At 60.5% G+C, this 21,347-nt stretch overlaps 1 protein-coding gene across 1 annotated transcript; it reads right to left on the minus strand.

Annotated features, from left to right (window-relative positions):
• Window positions 1-13,724: 13,724 nt before the first annotated feature.
• LOC142049137 (antigen WC1.1-like) lies at window positions 13,725-18,143 on the minus strand (the record flags this gene model as incomplete). Its single annotated transcript, XM_075076576.1, has 5 exons — window positions 13,725-14,034; window positions 14,355-14,507; window positions 15,245-15,340; window positions 16,474-16,608; window positions 17,780-18,143. Coding segments are annotated over 5 exons (933 nt in total), but the record flags the coding sequence as incomplete, so codon positions are not given.
• Between the last annotated feature and the right edge of the window lie 3,204 nt (window positions 18,144-21,347).

A 21,347-nucleotide genomic window follows, 5' to 3' on the forward strand; every position in this document is an offset into this window, starting at 1 on the left:
CCCGGGGAACTCACCGCTTCTCGGGAAGCGGCCGCACCCGCAAGCCCCCAGTAATCAACACGAAGCCAACCCCAAAAATACACCTCGCGTACCGTACGCGCCACGGCCGCCCGGCACCCGAGCGCCGGAAGACCGCGCCTCCCGCCATGCCCGGCGAACCACGTGACAGGGCCGGCAGCCACTGCGCCAGGAATACAGCTCCCGGCATGCTCTGCGGCACAACCCGGCCGCCCGGCAGCCGCAAGGACTACAGCTCCCGGCATGCTCTGCGGCACAACCCGGCCGCCCGGCGGCCGGTTTGATGCGGAGCCACCCAGCATCCCTGCGAGCACAGCTGCAGGCGCAACAGCAGTTACGCAGCCACAACTAGGCACTAAACAAAGGCTTTCCAACACTGGAGGTCTAGAACAGGTAGACATTAGCACAGAAGCACAAGGGGCTCCGTCACCCTGCACAAATCTCCCCGTGCCTACACACGCACACGTTCAGAAGTTAGTTATCAGAAAACGCCCGACTCAGCCATTTGCCACAGTCACGAGACTCACGACATGATAACACGACATGACACACGAGGTGGGCTCAGAGTTTTAAGGCAAGAAATACCTCCCACGCCCCCCACCCGAGATCTTTCAGGGTCCACACCTGCCATCGCCCCGCACCAAACCTACCCGGCCAAAGGCTTTCAGGTGGCCCGAAACACTGTACACAGAAAATAACCAGGGACAGACCTGCATTGTTCGGAAGCGAACGATGCCCGACCGGGGCTCCTCTGCGGGGCACGGAGCCCCCCGGCCCCGCCCGGAGACACACACCCGCCCCCCGCTGCCCGAACTCACCCACCAGCGCTCTCCGGCCCCCGGACACGGCCGCGCTGCTCTCTCAGGCGGCTGCCGCAGGCGAGGCTCGGGCACCGCCAGGCCTCCAGGCGTCCCGAGGGGCTGCCGGCCACCGCAGGGGATGGCTGCCGGCGGCCGGACCGCCGCGGCGCTCCCCGCCCAGCTCCGAGCAGGCTCCGCCGGCCGCGGGCTTCCCACGCCGGGCCGCAGAGGGGCCCCGGCACCGCACAGGGACGCCTCGCGACCCGGCCGCCACACGCACCGGCCCTTCGGCCGCCACACGCACCGCTCCCGCCCCCGCTCCGACGCGCCGCGCACGCGCCACCGGAAGCCCGAGCCCCGCGGGGCGGCCCTTAAAGGGCGGCCGGAAGGAACGGCCCCCACCGGCCCCGCCACCGCGCCCAGCCGGTGAGCGCCAGCGCCCCCTGCTGGCCGGGCCGCGCTCAGCTCGCGAGGGCGCCGAGGGCCGGGCGGGGCGGGACGCGCCGGCTCGGGGCCAGCGCCTTCTCGGGGCGAGCGGGAAACCCCTGCGGGCCCCGGTCACGGCCGGGCACAGCCGCGCGCCCTCCGAGAGCTGCTGAACGGGGCTGCCGCTCGTGACACATACCGAGCCGTCTGCGACGGGAGCGGGCAGAGGAGGAAGGGGCCGGCGGCCGCGGGGCCTGGCCGCAGGCGGGGGGGGGGGGGGCTGGGGCCCGGGGGGCCGCCCTGCTGGGTCACTGCCCTGCGCCGCACCGCGCTGGGGGCTGGGGCCCGACCGGCGCCGGGGGACCGGGGGCCGCCACGAGCAGGGGGCCTGAGCTTAGCCACGGCCTGCAAAACACCCCGAAGCGTGAGACGCTGCAAGGCCAAGGTGGTCCTTGGCAATGGGGGCGCCTGGGCTCGGCCTCCGCCTTACCTGTCCTGGGTCTGCGTGGCGTTCCAGGGGAATGGTGTTTTCCTTGTGCAGAAGGTGGGCTGGCCGTTCGGCCGTGCCCCGGCCGTTACCGATCCTGCCAAAGGCGCTCGCACGCTCTGGCCCATTACTGCTGCGGTACCGCGCCGTAGCAGAAAGGTGTTGTGTTTTCTCACAAAAAGCCTCCTATGGTCAGTTGAAGAAATAACCTCCTTCCGTGGCACTGACTCTTTTTGGACAGTCCATAGCCGGCTTTCGGCTTTTGTCTTTACAGCATTCAGTTTGCTTTCTGCCTAGCTTTATACCTGCTGTGAAACATTTGGATGGTTTTTTCTTGTTGGTTTTTTTTCCCCCTACTTGCTCCACAACTCCCACACCAACCACCCAGCGTGGCTCGCCTTTCAGCCCCCAGACCGAGGAGCCTTGCCCTGGGACGGCCCTTACATGTCAGCAGAGTTGTTCCAGCTCTCACCCTGTCCCTACCCAGCTGAGGACGTCTGTGTCCGTGGGAGACACCCAGACACTCCCCCTGCAGCGTGGCAGCCCCCTGCCCCGTCAGTGAAAACTGCGGCAATAGCGGCTAAGTTTAAAAGCGTCGGCAGGAGGTGCAGAATACGTAAATAAAGCGGCGGTTGGCTGCCGGGTATGGGTGCGATATAAATACATTTTGTTTACAGGCCTTCGTGCCTATTCAGCGTTGAACGGCACCGCAGCCCACCCACCCCGGGGCTCACGGGGCTCGGAGAAGGGTCTCTCCAAGGGCACAACCTAAGGCAGCGCAGGAAGCCCAGCTGCCACGCTCCCAGTCGCTACGGGACACTTGCTTACAGCTACACCGACGAGGGTACGGATGAGGCTGGAACTAGCAGAAATGCTGACTCTTCTGGCCTTTTATTTGTGGAAGGTACAGCGCGCGAGCCTTGGCGGCTCACAGGAGAAGCGCGCAGTGCTGCCTAACTCTCATTCTCAGCTCACGTACTACTGCCAAAGCTCCTGCCCTGTGCTGTGCCAGATGCCGGCTGGCGTGAGCACCTGGGCTCCTGAGGGACCCCCTTGTCCTGAGAGCCAGAGGTACTCACTTCCCTTTGCATGAGGCCTGTAGGAGATATACCCTGCAATTTAAAAAATCCGTATCAAATGTGGCAGACTCAAAAGAGGGCATTTTTAAAAAGGCAGGTTTGTTTTCTTTGTTAACTTTACGATCTACAGCCTAGCAAAGAGCTCCCTTTCAGTGTCAGTCGCTTGGCTTTCTCCCCTACTGACGAGGTCCCAGCCTCCCGGTGAGATCTCGCTGGAGATATTCTCAGTTTCCCTCGAGTACGTGGCTGCCCTGGCCCGAGGCCAGCGAAGAAGCTGACTTTGCCCGTGCCTGAATCAGCAACACGTCCAGCAGGCGACTTGCAGAGCCCAGGGAACCCTCGTAAAGAGGTTTGGGGGTGGGGCGCGCCACATCTGCGGCATCGGCCGTGGGAAAGGACCGGCGCAGTAAAACAGGTGGGTGAAACCGCGGTCCGCGCCAATACGTGCTGCTGCCTGGGGCATCGCTTTGCTGCGGGTCAAGTCAGATGCTCTCTGTAAGAGTCAGTCAGGGTAAAGGCAGCAGCAGATTTCTTTTCTGCTCATTTTAACAAAGGCTGGACGGAGCCCATAGAGGAAGGCACTACGCGTCTTGCTGGGTTGGTTTCCCTGCCTTCTCGTAAGCTGTCGCGGAAACTTGCACGAGCAAAGCCTGTGCAAGCTGATGACAGCCACACACGGTTGAAGAGGGAGCAGACGGTGAGAGCAGAGGTGTGCGCTCAGGCTGTGCGCTGGAAGCTAATGCTAATGCTGCAAAATAAAGAGTGGATTTTCTTTTTTGGGTTTAGGTGAGCGCTAAACATGACATGTGCGTATGTGCGTGTGTCTCTCGCAGGTTTTTGTCATACACCCCACCCTCCCACCCCAAAAAAACAACCCACACATGCCACGCGTTAAACAGTGGTTTTCCGTTGTACTTAGAAGTGCTTACATAGGTGTGTTGGTTTTTTTCTTTTTTATTTTTTAATGCAGAAACAGCAATACGATAGATTTAATACAGCTAGCAATTAGATGGGTGTAGCTTTAGAGCGTCGGCTGTTTACAAAGCAACCGCACACCTTCTTTAACTCACAGTTTAAACAAGTAAACTTGCAGTGCATCACACGTGCTTTGTACAGTCACGTTCCACACGGCAGGCCAGATGCTTCACCCTGCCTTGTCCTTGTTGCCCCGACTCCAACGGGACCGCCGAGGCCATCCTGGGGACAGCGCCGCTTTCTAGCAGCTGGGTTGCTTGCCTGGACGCCCCACAGACAAAGAGTCATTTCCCCACTGAACCTCTTCTCAAATAATTTCCTAGCCCTGCAGGCCCCACGTCCTTTGGTTCATATTTCCTTTTTTCCGGGCTTGATGCACAGGACCGACGATTTCCAGAAATAGAAACAGAGGCTGATTCAGTCCAGGCTCAACATTCTCTGACCTAAACCAAACTGTCTTCGAAGAGATAGCTGTACCGTAGGCACCACCTCGGGAACAGAAGTTGCCCTGTCATAAAAAAAAAAAAAAAAAAAAGAAGGAAAACAAGGCATTTCAGGCTGAGGAGGCTGAGCGGTGTGCTGGGGGCGGTGGGGGTTGGAAAGAAACAGTTCAGACGATTAGAGCGAGCTTAGCGTTGCAAAGCGTGCCATTATTTTTAATTTGGCAGTCAGAAGAAAATAGATTCTGACACTGATTTCCTGTGTGCTGCGGGAGTTCTCTCCTCAGCATTCCTGTGCACCATTTTACTTTTGTGTCCCGTCTGCTTTGCTTTTGCGCTGTAGCTCTCCGGTTCTAGCTACGCTTCCCACCACCCCCGTTACTCTTTGACAAGCCCAGCTCTCACTGTGCTTCCCTTCCCTTCCCTTCCCTTCCCGTATGCGCGTGCAGGGAAAAGCCCGCGCGTCTGCCACTACAGGACACGCTCTGGGAGGCAGGAGAGATGACGACGCTCCCTGACAGAGGACACAGCTGAGGGGCGGTCCGCCGGGGCTGGGGAGATGGCAGCACCTTCCCTCAGCTGCCCCATCCGAGCACAGGTGCAGGTGAGCACTGAGGAGAGACAAGCAGGCAGGAGCCGCAGAGCTAACCTGCAGCAGATGATCCGCTCCAGATAACTGACCCACTCCGGAGAATCCATTCCAGATAAGCCCCAGCAATGCCCCTCAAACTGCCGGTGTTTCACCCCAAATTTTCCCCAATTTGGGGTTTTTGGGGCGGTAGTTTGGTGGTGGTGATTTCTGTTTGGATGGCTTGGCTTTTTTTGTTGTTGGGGTTTTTGGGGGTTTGTTCCTTTGGCTTTTTTTGCTTTTCCATACGGTTCACTTCTGGGTCTCTTTGGCCCTTTCCACAACACAGAAATCGGTGATTTTTGCTCCTGGTTTTGTGCATGAGAATGGTTAGTGGGGTTCCACCCCACCCCACCCCCCCAACCCCCCAGCTTTTTTTTTCCCCCCCTCCTTTCCAGCTGCACAAACCCAGCAGGAGTGGGCTTTCCCAGGAGCCCCCAATTGTTTTCTTTCCCCCAAACCTGTTTGGGTGTTTTGTCTGTTTGGGGTTTTTCACCCCCCATTGCAGACCCAGACTCAGGGGCTTTGGAGTGTGTGTCTGCCCTGGCAGCAGCTCCCAGGCTGCCTACGCAGCCCCAGAGGGGGAAGTCCCCATTTGGGGGAATCGGCCCCAAATCGGGATGGGAGAAGGAGAACGGGGAAGGGGCAGCATTTGAAAGCGCTTTTGTATCTTCAGTTGATTGGGGGTGGGGGGTGGGCTGTGTGTCTAATTTTTAAATCTTCTCTATAAACATCTCTATCAACATGGTTTCTTTGCATTTTAAAACCTTACATAGCATAGACATTTGCACTTGTGTGTCTACTTACACATCCTTACAGAGTACATCTATATTTTATATATACTATCTGTTTTACATTTACATACAACACCTGTTTAGACTTAGCTATTAAATTTACACTTACACCTATTTAGGCTATTTACACTTACACAGAATATCTATTTACACATACCTGTTTAGACTTCCATATTAACACGTATATAAACCACCTATTTAGACTAGCTATCTGCTTACTTACCCTTTGACACTTCAATCTTTTTCGACTTCTCTATTTAGACATCTACTTACAGTTATACCTCGGCTTATTTCACTCTATATAACCTCTATTTAGATTACAAATCTGCTTAGACTATGTAACACACACTATGCGTAGATGCTCGCTCTAGTCAGACTTTCTTCTGCTTTGAATTCCTTCATCTATCCTTTTTCTTCATTTTAAACTCCTTTATTTTTTGATTTAGATATATAGACAGTCGAGTTACTTTTGTGTTTTAAAACCCTGTATCTCGATGTAGAATTTTTGTATCTTGAAATCCGTTATATGATATACGAGAGATAAGTTCTTATTTTAAAATCCCTTTATACACCTATAAATTAATATTACATTTCAATATATATAAAATAAGAGGTTTTTGTAATAGCCCCCCTGAATTTTCAGGCCCCCACTCACCTGTTCCTCTGACGCATTATCAGCTCCCCCAGTGACACCGGGGCACGCCACATGACATCATCACACCCCCCCCAGGACTCCCCCAATTTTATTCACCCCCAAGAAGGGCACTAAACAAGGGAATCTGCCCCAACCTGCAGCTCATTACTTTAATAGTGCCATTTACAAAGGTACACACACACACCCCCCACACCCCAGAAAAGGGGGAGCTCTGCTAAAATCTAAAAGGTGGGGCAGGCCCCCAAACAGCTGCAGCCCCCCCAGCCCCTGTCCGCAGGCTGGCGGCTGCCCCACGGCGGAGAGGGAGCGTGCCAGAGGACGGTGTCACGTCTCTCTCGGGCTCCGCTCGGACATGCTCCCGCTCTGGGACGGGCTCCCCGGGGTGACAAACAGCCCCGGTCCCTGGGGGCCCCGACTCTCCCCACCGGGCAGCCCTCGCGGCCGCACCTGCGGGGCACCCGCTGGAGACAGAGCCAGGAGCCTCCAGGCCGAGGGATGGCCCCTTACCTTCACCACGCTTAACGACCGGCAGGCATCTCTTGAGCATCACGAGACACTTAGACGACATCTGAAAAACAGAAATCCCAAACTATATTTCAGCACGTTAATAAAATAGCACAGAAGAAAATGGAGGAGCTCAGTCAGCATAAGGGGTAGGAAGGAAATTGAGCCGCAGCAAGATTCCAGGCAAACGGGTCACGTCAAAACACAACACATCCTTTAAAAGCTAGAGTGATTGGAACGCTTGAAAACGGTATTAAGACTAACCGATACCATTTTGAACAGATCCTTCGCGTAACACTGAACGCTCTGGCTGGTGCTGGAAAACGTCTCATCCCTTCCTTACGGCACCGCTGCGGGGAGATAACCCCGTGAGGCTGCGGGGCAAAGTTGTACCGGAACCGGAACCTCCGCTTACAGACCCACCGCAGCAGCTACAGCCCTCGCCCTGCCGCCGCACGTCTTGCTGCCTGGCTCCACGAAGCCTGAAGTGAAGCGTGTCAAACTTGAAAGAGTAACGTAAAAAATTAAGAATAAGTCTCAGTAATTCACTTTGTGCTGAGAAGGCGGGCGCGTGTTTACGCACATCCAATATGAGCGTCTAGGCTCTAAAAGCTTTCCATTTTCCTTCTGCGTTCATTCAACTCGCACAGCCGTTCACGCCCGCCATAAGATTATCTATCTCCAAAATACACAGCAGCAACGTGACTGGGGGGTTTTGGCGTGTTACGGAGTCGGGAGGGACGTCCGCCCGGCTGCCCCGCCCAAGAGATGCTGCTGAACTGCCAGGGAAACGCGCGTCGAAAGCGAGACTGAAATAAAGTACTTAAGAGCGCTCCCTTAAAATACCGGCAGGAAACACCCCCCCACAACATTCAGTCGCCCCTCATTAAATATTTACAACAAATACCTACCTGCATAAGTACACCTAACAAATCGTACCCTACATCTGCTTGGCAGTTACAGCTGAAACAGCGCAAGTCACATTGTAAATCAGACGATGTTAGCTTTTTTTAAACTTTCATTTATGACAGAAGAATCGGTGAGTGAAGAGATCCCCGATACGGTTTTACTTTTTTTGGGGAAAAAAAAATACCACAACAAAAAACCACACAAATCAAATCCCCTGTGTTGCAATACACGGGGCTACCAAGAAGGACCGGCAGACCTGCTAATGCGTTCGGCTGTACCGAAGCATGCAGGGGAACCGTATTTTATGGTATCTCGACTGTTACAACTGAGAACCCAAGCACTACCAATGCCATCAACCTTTGGAGTATGTGCTGTGCTTGGATCTCCGCAAGGACCATGGGTTTTTTTATCTTTAAAAAAAAGCAATACTTGGCAAGTCTTGTGCTGATGAGTTCTGCTGACAAAGACACTGTCTCTAAGATGCACTCTGATGGCAAGTTCATAGAATGCAACCTCACTGAATAAGAAATATCTCAATTTTTCAAAATCTCTTCCTAACAAAAGTCACACTGTGGGGCTTTCAGATGGGTCAGATTATGCATCCTTTCACAACAAGAAACACACCAGCTAACCAGGATATTCTTGCAGTGGCCAGGTGCCTCTTCATCATGTAAAAAAGGAAAAAACCCAGAGCCAGCAATAAGTATCACACAGGTCAACACAGATCTCTTCCAGAGCACCCCCCTCATCAAAACGAACATGCCCATCGGCTCACCTGCTCTGCACAGATTCCAGCATCACACCCCGCTTCCGTCATCGCTTGTGGCACCAAACGTATCAACACACAGTAAACTACCGTTACGCTCGTGAGAAATCACCGCCCCGTGACTTCCTCATTACTACCCAGCTCACTTCTAATGCTCATACGCCGTTCCAAAGACGGCCCACGTGTTACCTACAAAACTGAAGAGCTCGACGACGGACCACAGCATTCTCTGGTCTTAGATGCTGGCCGCTGCCCCACCTTCTCAGACCTCTCATAGGCGTGCGGCAGCAGCACTCCGAGCCTGCCAGCGGCACCTGCAAAAAGCCAAGCGAAAAGGCACCTCCTGAGATGCTGCCCGATGCCACAGCCTGCCCGCACCGATCCCCGTCTCGCACCCCTTTCCCTCGACAGCCTCCCACCCGGCCTACGTCACTTGCAGCTGAACACGGCACCTCGCCCGCCATCCGTAACACCCAAACGACACGCGTTGCTTATAACTTCACCAGCAACACAACACCTCAGAAAAGAGCTGCTACTTCAGCCCACCAATCACCACTCGCCTTGCTCGACTTGCCTCCTTTGCTCATTGCTACGCTACTTCAAAACCAAAACAAAAGACAAACGCAAGGAGCAATGGAGTCATAGAGGCATCGGTCACATCTTCCCTCTATATACACCACGCACCGACTCACCCGCTTACATCGGTCCCCTCAGTTCCCCTCCGTCGCCCTGCACGACTCGTCCCTCGGCACCTCCAAAACCAATACGAAACAAGTCGCCTGGTTGCACAGCAGTACCTTAACTGTTCCTGAACACCGACTATAACCTGCCATTAAAAACAAACATATGACATCAAACATGAAGCCCTACGCACGTACAAGCTTGAACACCCTGCAGAGGTAATCTGCTCAGCTGAACTCTAGCTGCCTCTCCCAGATAGCCACGGTCACGGCCTCCGAGCCCACAAAACGTCACGGTGATTACGGTCCTTGCCTGCTGAGGAGGGCCACTCCATCCGAGATGACGGTACCACCTTTCCCCCAACAGCCTTAGCATAGCAACAGATGAACCCTAAGCTCTCATCGCTGTGCCACCTACCCGACTCTACACGGCCAGCAAGGCGGCTCCGAGCCAAATTCACAAAACGCACACACCAACGCTATGAGAAACACTACAAACTGCGCGCCTCCGAGACGAGAGAACGCTCTCGGCAAACACAGAGACAACTGGACGGAAGAGCTCGTCCAGCAACAAGACCTGCAGAACCCTGACAGTGACGCAAGGAGGCCCTAACGAGATCCAAAATGATTAGAAGAGCGTCAGGGCCTGTGACAAGAAGTTCCTCTCAAAACTGAGAGGGAGGAGGCACAAGAAGCCCAGCTACAAGACCGAAGAATGTAAGGATGCAGGGAAGAAATCACGCTCCCTGAAAACAGACAGCGACAGAGCAGAGCTGTTCACGCATCTGGGAACGACGCCGCAGACGACAACTGCCCAGAAACTCCTCAAACATCAGAGCGATCCACGCTTTAAACTGTAACGCAAAAAGAAGCACCCGATGGGCGCCGGCCCCACAATTAGAACCTTGCCAGCCCCTAGGGATAGCGCTGTGCTCCTGAGAGCAAAGAGAACAAAGTCACCAGCCCCATGCGCCCCCTCACTGCGACCCAGCTCGCCTGAAATGCTCCTCAAATAGCCTTCGGTCGCATCTTCCCTTTAATCCCGCACACGGACCCGCTGCCTTAGTGTGCTCTACTCAGCTCTGCTCCATCACCCTGCACAGCTCCATCTTCATCCTCTGCAAGAACAGCATGATAGAACAAGTCACCTGGACGCGCAGCAACAGCTTAACCGTGACGCGGGTCTAGCTCCCGCGTAGGAACACCATCGAGAGCCCCGCTGCAGCCGGCCGTTAAAACAACGACATTAAAACGAAACAGGAAGCCCTGCGTGCATACAGGCTTCGACGCCTTTGGGACGCAATCTGCCCGGCGCTCTAGCTGCCTCTCCCAGGCAGCTGCCGTCATCCCCCCGGCACCCACAAAAAAACGGGACACAAGTCACCGTCTTCGCCCGCCGCTGAGGGCTACTCAAGCCGAAACGATGGGACAGCCTTTGCCCCAAGACCCTCGGTCAGATTAACAGACGCACCGTAGACTCTCTTCTCTAGGCCCCCTACCCCTGACCCTACACCCCCAGCAGGGCGGCTCCAAGCCAAGCGCGCACAGGCACAGACCGACGCTACGCGGGCCGCTACGCGCAGCGCGCTGCAAGGACGAGAGAACGCTCCTGGCAAGAGCGTCAACTGGATGGAGAAAAACCCGGCCAGCAAGTAGACCAGGGGATGCTGACAGCGACGCGAGGACGCCCGCAGGCGGTGCCAGAAAACAACGAGAGCTCCGGTGGCCCGTGACAAGAACTTACTCCCAAAAGGAGAGGACGGATGCGCAAGCAGCACGGCTTCAAGACCTAAGCGCGTAAGGATGCCAGCAAGAAGCGCCAGTCCCTAAAATCCGACGGCTACCGAGCAGAGCTGCTCGCGCAGCCGGGAACGACAACACACGAGACCACCGTCCAAAAGCCGCCAAAGGCGCCAGACCGATCCGCCACGCTTGAGGCTTGCGACGCAAAAAATGAACCGCCTGACCAGCGCCGTGCCCGCAAACAGGGCCGTGCCAGGCCCGCGCAACGGTGCCCGAGGCACGCACCTTGCTCCTTGAGGGCAAGGAGAGCAATCGAGACCCGAGGAAGGGTGAAGGCACGGAGGCCGCGCACGCCACACAACGCCGCACGCAGCCGGGAGCCGCCCTGCCCGGCACGCGTCGCTGCCCCATTGAAAAGGAACCCGCTCCATTTCCCCGCTCCGAGGGGACCGCTTCCCGGACGGCCCTCTCCCCTGCGCCGCCTATAAAACCCCTTCCTGCCACGGCGACCCTCGCACCCCTCCCTCCCACAGCCCCTTCCCCGCCACCGTTGCCTCAACTTAGCTTTCAGGGTGGGGGGGGGCAGGAGTCTCGGCCCACCCGTCCTTCAGAAGGGCAAGCGCAGGCAGTCAGCCCGCTGCAGCGGTCCTCCAGTTGCCAGGTGCCTTTTCACTTTTCATCATCTGAAAAAACAAAGAAAACCAAAAAACACCACAGAGCCCACACGTCTCCATGAACTGCCTCAGACAGAGGCCCTCAGCAGGGAGCGCGCGGCACGGGCGCACAGACACAGAGGGAACAGGAGCCTGCACTGCTGGGACCATGTTCTGCATATCCCAGCCCTTCCCCTGAACATAAGGGAACATACCTGCTGTCACTGATACGGGAGCAAACCTCGTTGGACACGTCAGGAAAAAGGCAATAGGGGAATCACAGAAAAAGCTTACGCGCCTGGTAAAACAAGAGACAGGCCCCGGCCGGAGACTGTCACGAGCCCAGAGGACACACGTCCTCTTCTCCAGCAAGCGCCAGGGAAGACGGCGACCCAAGCCTGCGCTGAGAACAAGGGACCGGTCACCGCCTCCGGGTAACAGCGACCGCGACGCCCAGACGGACGGCGACGGGACGGAGGCACAAACTGAGTCAGGGAACAGAGCACGGAAGCAGCACGGAGCAGCGGCGGCCCCGGCGTTCCGGAGCGCACCTTTAACGGCCCCTAACACACCTCACGTGTCCCGAGGTGAGCCCCGCCCGCCGCTCAGCCCCGCGCAGCGCGATGCGGGGGCCCGGACAGGCTGCGCCACGGCTCTCGTGACCGTGTCACGGCCTCGCGCCGGCCGCCGAGGGACCAGACCAGAACGGGCCTCACCGACACCCAAAACAGAGCCTTCCCCCAGCACCCCTCAACCCCAGCCCTGCTTGCGCCTTCGCCCCTTGCCAGAGCATCACCCCCGCTCTGTGCCTGCAGATCTGCCCCTCGGAAGGAGCCTTCCCCCAGCACCCCACGTCCCCAGCCCTGCTTGTGCCTTCGCCCCTTGCCAGAGCATCACCCCCGCTCTGTGCCTGCAGATCTGCCCCTCGGAAGGAGCCTTCCCCCAGCACCCCGCGTCCCCAGCCCTGCTTGTGCCTTCGCCCCTTGCCAGAGCATCACCCCCGCTCTGTGCCTGCAGATCTGCCCCTCGGAAGGAGCCTTCCCCCAGCCCCATGCATCCCCAGCCTCCCTCTGGGCAGGACTCGCCCTCCAGAGCTCCTCCGGGGTGGGCTCCAGCTGCCCCTCCTTCCCTGCTGCGCAGGGCGCGGGACGTCTCCTCTGCAGGACCTGTGCAGAGACCCTGTCTGTCCCCTCTGTCGCTCCCACTGGCGCACATGCTGCTCCCCTCCTCACCTCCTTTGCCTGGTGCTCGGTTCCCAGACCAGAGGCCACCGTCCCCCCGCTCCCAGGGGGAGGCATGCCCCGGCGATGAGGCCTGAACGGGAACACCCTCCCTCCGGAGGGCTGTCGCAGCGAGACCTCGGACGTGCCAAGGGCAGCCGGCGAAGCCGTGCGAGGATCACCCGCTGTAGCGCAGGGGCGACAGTGCTGCGCACCCACACGCCGTCCCGAGCAGCGCCTCTTGGCCCCCTCTGCCCCCCTGCTGCAATGGCGGGCGCAACATGTGTGCTCCTCTCCGGCATCAGCCCCGTGGGGGTGGAAGCCTGCCCTTCACCCCACCTCCAGGGATGCTGGCGGGAAGGGGGCTGCAGGGGGAGGGGGGTGTGAGGTTTCTGCCCCCGTGCCCCCCCTCCGCACACCCTGGGGTGCCGTCAGAGCCCGCGGGCCCCCCAGCCCAGGGAGGGCACTTCCCTCACCCTCTTGCTCTGCTCCTGCTGCGGAGTGGGGGATGATGTGGCACAGAGGGCTGGAGCCCTGGGTGGCAGAGGTGGCTCTGGGCCTTCCTCCTCCCCATCAGCCCCAGTGTGGGTCAGAGTGTGGGAGCAGTGCCCGCAGCAGAGCCTCCTCCTGCCCCATTGCCCTGCAGGGATGGTGAGGGGGCAGCGCTGTGCGGTGTGGCCCTGTGCCAGGATCAGGCCCTCGTGGAGGGGTAGCACTGACCTCCCCCATCTCAGGGGGATTCAAGTGCTGCTTTCTGCAGAGGCTCCCTGGGCACCCAGGAGACGACAGGAATATGCCCCAGGGGCCATGGGCTCTCACAGCCTGACCCTGAGCCCTCCATCCCCGAGACGTGCCCCTTCCCCGCCACCATGTCTTTGTGCCCTGCTCCCCCCAGTCGGCCTTGGGGAGACACCCCGAGACCTGGGCAGGCAAGTGCCAGCCCTGGCTCAAACCCCCAAAGGCGTTTAATAAGAACAAATCCTGAGGCCCAGCCTAAAAAGGAGAATAAAACCCGAGGAAAGGCCCAGCGGTCTCTGCTGCCTGTGGGAAAAGGGAGAGGGCTCCCCGGTGCTCACGGCTCTCCCAGCTGCACAGTCCTCTCCTCCCTCCAGGCTGCACCCAGCTTGACGGCAGGGACGGGCTCTCCTGCCCCGGGGCTCAGGGACTGTTCTGCGCCGAGCTCTGGGGGTGCAGCCTTCGTGTCCTCAGGGGGATGTGCCAGAGGCACCTCTTCAGCATCGTCATAGCCCGTGCTCTCTGCGGACAGGGACCAGGCATCCCCTTAGCTCCAGGGGCCCAGCCCTTCTCTGGGAGTGCAGGTTTGCCCCTGCAAGCAGCAAGGCAGGCCCTTGCGTGTTCGCCCCGTGGGGTGCCCCTCCTGCTCCGTACATCACCTCCCTCCTGTCTCCTCACCGGTCCCGAGGTGTTCGGCTCCCCCTCCCATCCCCAGACCCCAAGGGAAGCTCCTGCGGCAGGTTCCCCCACCCCAGGAAGCCGGGCTCTCCCAGTACAGCAGCGATTCATCCCGCACCAGGGATGGCACCCCAGGAACCGGCAGCGCTATCCTTCCCCCTCACCTCCAGGTGCATCCCCGGGCCCCGCCCCCTCCTCTGGCGCCCTGGGCAGTTCCCAGTCTCCCTGCCCAGGGGCACGATCCTCCCCAGGGTCGGAAACCTCCCCGGCATCGTCATAGCCGTCTGCTGGGTCACCTCCGGGCGGGACAGGGACACCTGAAACGCGAGGGGAGTTGGTGGCAGTGAGAAGATACATCCTGCAGGGCAGAGGATGGGGGACGCGCAGGGACGCGGGGCTCAGACACTGGCGTTGGCAGCACCGCAGGAGACTCCCCCGTGTCCTCCCCAACTCTGACGGTGACACCCAGGGAGGCTGCTGTCCATCATATGCCTGCAGGCACAGGAGATCAACCCCTTCCTGCCCGTCTTACCTGGCGCTGGACGCGGACCACCCTCCTCCTCGCTGTCCCCGGCGTGGGGCCGCAGCTCTGTCAGGGACCCCCCTGGATAGGAGCGTGGCGAGAGGCGCAGCGGGTGTTACGGGCGTGCGCTCTGCGGGCCCAGCCTGTGGTCAGTGCTGCTGGGGACGGGGCACCCGCGGAACCCGGGCTGACTGGGGGAGGGCTCAGGATGCCCCCTGCACCCCTGGCACCAACCCTGTCTCAAAGGGGCTCCCAGAGGCGCCTGGGGCCAGCCCCATCCCTCATCCCCCAGGTGTCACAGAGGGGTGCGGGGGCAGGCAGAGAGGGGCTATCCCCAGCTGCGATGGGCAGAGCTGGTGGGGAGGAGGCGCCTCTCCTTCCCCTCTCCCAGGCCCAGGACCTGGCTGCCCTCCCCTCAGACCCCACAGCACTGCAGGGACCACGGGCAGGGGGCTGCAGTGGGTCAGCCCTGGGTGGAGGCCAGGGGAAAGAGCCCTGCAGATGTGCCCCCCATGAGGGACCCACACCCACCTTTGCCGCTGAACCTCGCCTGCTTCTCCCACGCCTGGCTGTAACCGATCTCCTCGTACACAGCATCAGGGAAGGGCTCCCAAGCTCTCTCAGAGCCTGCAGGCAGACACAGAACTGCCTCAGGAATCACAGAATCGATCACAGAACGGTTTGGGCTAGAAGGGACCTTTAAAGGTCTAGTCCAACCCCCCCTCAATGAGCAGGGACATCTTCAACTTGCTCAGGTTGCTCAGAGCCCCGTCCAACCCGACTGTGAGCACGTCCAGTGACGGGGCACCCACAGCTTCTCGGGGCAACCTGTTCCAATGTTTCGCCACCTTCGCTGTAAAGGTTTCCTTCCTAATACCTTGTCTAAATCCAACCTCTTTTAGTTTAAAACCCTTGTCCTATCACAAAAGTCCCTGCTAAAGAGTTTGTCCCCATCTTTCTTTTAAGCCCCCTTTAGGCATTGAAAAGCCACGAGAAGGTCTCCCCGGAGCCTTCTCTTCTCCAGGCCAAACAACCCCAACTCTCTCAGCCCGTCCTCATAGGAGAGCTGTGCCATCCCTCGGATCATTTCCATGGCCCTTCTCTGGGCCTGCTCTAACAGGTCCACGTACGTCCTTCTGGTACCGTGGACCCCAGAGCTGGACACAGCGCTGCAGGGGGGTCTCACCAGAGCGGAGCAGAGGGGCAGAATCCCCTCCCTCGCCCTGCTGGCCGCGCTGCTTCTGATGCAGCCCCGGACAGGGCTGGCCTTCTGGGCTGCGAGCGCACATTGTCAGCTCGCGTCCAGCTTCTCACCCTCCGGCACCCCCAAGTCCCTCTCCACAGGGCTGCTCTCAATCCCTGCACCCCCCAGCCTCTACTGATACTGGGGGTTGCCCCGACCCAGGTGCAGGACCTGGCACTTGGCCTTGTTGAACCCCACGAGGTTCACCCGAGCCCACTTCTCAGGCCTATCCAGGTCCCTCTGAACGGCATCCCATCCCCCAGGTGTGTCCACCACACCACTCAGCTTGGCCTCCTCTGTGACTATTTCTCTCCTCGCCCCATCCCTAACCCCCCAGGCCTGGGGTCTCTCTGCCCCTCGCTGCTGGTGGCCCGTGGCCGGGCAGTCAGCGGGTCAGCACAAGGGAATGCAGGCAGCACGCGCTCTTCTCCCCCCAGCCCTGCCTGTACCAGTCCCCAGAGCACCCTTGGCCCTGCCAGGAGGCTTCTTCCCCCGGGACCGCGGGGGCAGGACCCACCTCTGCGCCCAGCCCTGGCGCTTCGCGCCTGCCCGGCCAGGAGGGCCAGGAGCAGGCACAGAAGGACTCCCAGGATGATGCAGATGATGATGGGTAATGAGATCCTGCTGCTGGTCGGAGGGCCCCGGGTGGGATCTGCTGGGCAGGAACACAGAAAGGGCAGCACCAGGCCTGGGAGAGGTGTGGGGCTGGGACACCCCAGCCCTGGTCCCCATTACACCAGGGGTCGGGGACCCCAGGGAGTGAGTGATGGGGAAGCTCCCACCCTGCAGGGTAAACAACACCCTCCACCGCAACCCCGCTGCCTCCTCCTGGGAGTTTCACACCCCAACAAGGAGCCCCTTCCCCCCCAGCTGTGGGTCACAGCCCGGCCTCAGGAAGACCCAGTGCTGGCAGAGAGGACAGGTTTACTGCTCGGGGGGTTGGTGTTGTGCTGGGTGCTGCTGCAGAGGAAGAGGAGGAGAGTCGGGCTGAGCGGGTGGGCGTGCAGCCACCGGGGACCCTCCTCCGACACGCCGCGTTCATGTGCGCACACGTGCGTGCAAAGCCCCCCCCCCAGCACATCCCACCCAGACCGCCCCTCCTGCTGGGCTGCTCAGGGCGGCTGGGGCAGCGCCCAGGGCCTTGCGCTGGGTATCGGGCAGGATGGCGCAGGCAGCCCAGGAGATGCCCCTGGGGGCTGCAGAGCCCTGGGGGCAGAGGCTGGAGACATCCAGCCCCACAGAGGCAGCTTCCCACTCGGCACCAGGCTCCCTTCCTGAGCAGGATGCTGTCTTTGCTCTTGGTGGGGCAGAGCCACCCAACACGTCCCTGCTGAGGGGGAAGAGTGCGGGGGCCTTTCGGATCAAACAGGAGATGTTTGGGACTTGTGCCGACCAGAAGCCAGGGCAAAGCCCAGCCCCACGCTGCAGTTCACACCCCAGGTCTGCTGCTGCTGCTGCTGCGGGCACCTGGACAGCCCCTGCAGGTGTGGGACTGGGCTCTGTGGGACTCTGTGGGGCTGGGGCAGGGCTGTCTGCAGCCAGAGGGATGGAGCTGAGCCCCACCGCCCTCTCCGTGGCCTGTCCCGCACCACAAGAGCAGGGAAGCCCAGGCCTGGCCGTGGCCCCTCACGCGGTTCAGTGCTCCGCTCTCCCACATCAGAGCCGCCATTCTGAGCAGACACAGGTCTCCAGAGCTCCTGGTGAGGCCGGGGTTTCTCCAGGGATAAATTCACCCTGGAGCTGCCATGGGGTTCCCTGCTTTGGGTGGCCACGTCACACCCAAGGGGCAAATGGAGTTAGCGCAGCGTTTTCCCAGCACTCACCTGAGCAAATGACAGCAGCGTCGTTCTCATGGGCACACGGAGGGGCCCCCAGGGCCGTCACTGGGCACAGTCCCAGGTGGGCTTCAGTCCCATCGCAGTGGAACGAGTCTCTCCAGATGGGGCCGGTGCCTCTCCCAAAATGCCCTCCCCTGGGAATGGACTCAGCAAACCCGCAGCCGAGGTGACGACAGAGAACGTGGGCGTCCAGGGGGTCCCAGCGGGAGGCACAGAGGGTGCCCCAGGTCCCCAGCACCTCGACCTCCACCCTCCCGTCACAAGGTGTGCTGCCGTTCACCAGCCTGAACCCTGTGTACTCTGGGGACAGAGGAAGATGAGGGAGGGTGGATTGGTGCTCTTGCACCCTCCACAGCCGGAGGAGGGATCAGAGCGACAGCCTTCCTTTCCCCTGCTCCTGCAGCCTTCTAGGGCTGCCGACAGCCACGTCACCCCTGCTGTCACCACACCCAGCACGGCGCAGTCCCTGTCCTGCTCCCCCGCCCCAGCTCACACTCAGCGTTCAACACCCCACCGGGTCCTTGTGTGTGCAGGTGACACCGGCAGCGTTAGCGTGGGTGCAAGGCTGGTCCCGGGGGGATCCCATGGGGCAGGAGGCGAGAGAGGCTTCACTCCCCACACACTGCAGCTCTCTGCCCCAGATGGGACCATCCCCTTTTCCAAAGGGAGATGCCCCAGAGACGGGCAGGGGTGCGCCGCACTGCAGCTCCCCGCAGACCACGGCGGCGGCTTGGGGACCAAAGTCTGAGTCACAGACAGTTTTCCACTGGTTCCCATCACGGATCTCCACTTGTCCTGAGCAGGGGCTGTCCCCTCCGACCAGCTGGACAAATCCTGGAGCAACCAAAGACCCCTTTGAGTTCCCAGAGCCCTCCGGCAGTTACCTGACCCCATCTCCCAGCATCTCCAAGGTGGTTACAAGTGAGGAGTCCCACGACCCTCCCAGCCGCTCCCAGTGGGTGCGGATGGCCTTGGGACACCCTGCTCTTCTTCCCAAGCCCAGTGCTCCTCCCCTCAGAGCTGCTCCTCTGCTCTGGGGGACCCGTGTCTGCCAGGGAACACGACCCAGCAGCCCCTGGCCACCTTGGGCCCTTCCCTGGGGCTGTGGCGCCCACGTGAGCTGCTCTCAGTGCCGCTGGCGTGGGGCAGCCAGGGTCTCCGTGCTGCCATGCAGCTCCTGTGTGAGCAGAGGCACAAAGCTGGGAACCAACAGAGCCTGCAGGGCAGGGTGGGCCTTCATCTCCCAGCCCCTGGCACCCACGGAGGGTGGGCCGAGCCACACCTGGCAGGGCTCAGGCGGTGGCAGGTTCCCACCGGGCTTTGCTCGGGAACCGGGGGAACCAGCAATGAACGTCCCAGCTCAGTGTGACCGGCCACACCAGGCCCTTCTCCAGCACCCCCTTGTTCCCCTGAGGGCTCCGCAGGCCCCTTCCCCCACCCCAGCCACGAAGGTGAGGAACGGGCTGGCCCCTGACCTGCACATCTCACTCCAGCATCCTCAGTGTGAGCACAGTTCTGTCGATACTGTTCATCATCTGAGCAGTCGGACAGAGCAGACTCGGTGCCACGACACTCAACAGCAGCCATCCAAATGGGGCCAGATCCGGGCCCAAAGTGTGCCTCCTGAGGAGCTTCAAGAGCAGACCCACAGCCCAGCTGCTTACAAACCACTGCAGCATCATCCATGCCCCAGAAGTCATCACACACGGTCCCCCACTGGCCCTGGCGTTTCACCTCCACTCTTCCAGCACAGCGCGAGGGACCATCCTGCAGCCTCACCTCCTCGGCCCCTTCAAACACCAACACGGGAACGGTCAGGAGCGTGCCGAGCCCCAGACTGCAGGTCTGGAGGTCCCCCTTGCCCAGGCACCTGGGTGGGATCCCTCCCCCTCCCACGCTGTCCCCGGGTGGGAGGGGGATCCCTTTTCTCCCCACAGGCTGCAGAGGGCTGGGGGTGCCCAACAGCAGACCTGCTGGGCCATTCACTGACCCACAGCCTGCGGCGCTTCCTCCCACCCCAATGGCCCCCTGCCCATGCCCACCCGCGCACCGTGCCTGGCCCCATCAGGGCACCGTCTCCTCGCCAGTCCAGAACCCCTGTACAGCCCCGGGCCCCCCCTCCATCTCCCACCCAGAGAGGCACGGGGAGAGGCACAAGTTCAAGCGACTTAGGCAGCTTCGGCCCCTCATCTCAGAGGTACCTGCAAAGAAACCCCATTCCCAGAGGGGTCCCGATGGCCCTGTCGGTGGGACAAGGAAGCCGGCACCTACCCCTGCACAGCTGCACCCACAGGACCAGCCACAGCACCCGAGGAGACACGAGTCCCTCTGTGCCCATCCTGAGCTTCCTGCGCTGCTGGCACAGCCCTGCTGCACCCCGCTCTCTGAGGCTGCTGGGGGCTCACGGGGACAAAGGCAATGAGGGGGTGATATATCTCTGCAGGTGCCGGCCCCCCGGCGGGAGGAGCCAGTCGAAGCAGCAGCACCTTTTTAGACATTATCAGGAGCTGTCTGCCCTCCGACACAGCCCAGCCCTCCAATGAACTTCTCCAGCGCCGTTCATCACCATATATGAGGGACATACGTGTCCCGCTGCGGGTGTCATTGGTGGCTGCGGCAGGGGATCGTCACGGGACAAGCAGGGTGTGGGGGGGAAGGGTCTGCCCCCCCTTGCACCCTGCTGTGGGGGCTGGGGGCACGGAGCATCTTCCGCGGTGGGCTCATCCCAGAGCCCAAGAGGCGAGTGTCCAGCTGCCCCCGAGCCGTGGGAAGTGCAGAGCCGGGACTGCATCGGGGCCTGTGTCGGGGTGGGAAGGGAACAGCCCCTGCTGCAGACCCCGCTGTGCTGGGGGCAGCAGCTGGGGAAAGGCCTCGGCCAGGGCAAGAGCTCAGTCCCAGGAGGGCTGGCTCAGCCATCGCTCCCTGGGGACCCCCGCGGCGGGTCCCTCACGGGAGCTGGAGCTGGGATCGTGTCCCTGCCCTGGCAGCAGACGTGCAGCCCAGGGGCTCAGACGTGCCCCTGGCTCAGCCTGTCACCCAAGGGCCGTTATTCCCCGCGAGCGGATCGGGAGCTGGAGCCTGCAGGTGCACAAACCACAGCCCACGTGGCCCCGCAGCGCTCGCCGTGCTCCCCCCACAGCACCCGGGCAGGATGTCTGTGGTTTCCCTGGGCACCGTGCCCAGACACGGCTCTGCGGTGCCCCCGAGCCACCCCCACCCCGACCGCTCCAGCCGGGGCTGCTCCTTCAGCCTCGCAGCCCCCGTGCCCCGGGGTGCCCCTCTGATGCCGCTCTGCGCCACGCCCCACGGCCATGGGGTGCCGTCGGCGACGCGACCTCACACCCTCCTCGTGCTGCCCCGGTGTGCTCGCGGGTTGTGCTGATGGCGACCTCGCACCCCTCCTGCTGCCATCGCTCGCTGTGATGTCTTCTCCTGCCTATGAAGTGTTCAGGCATGTCGTGGTTTAGCGGCAGCTCAGCCCCACACAGTCGCTCGCTCACTCCCCCACCGGTAGATGGGGGAGAGAATCAGAAGGGTAACGCTCGTGGGTTGG

Source organism: Phalacrocorax aristotelis, chromosome 32 (genome assembly GCF_949628215.1).
Source record: "Phalacrocorax aristotelis chromosome 32, bGulAri2.1, whole genome shotgun sequence".
Taxonomy (NCBI): Eukaryota; Metazoa; Chordata; class Aves; order Suliformes; family Phalacrocoracidae; genus Phalacrocorax; species Phalacrocorax aristotelis.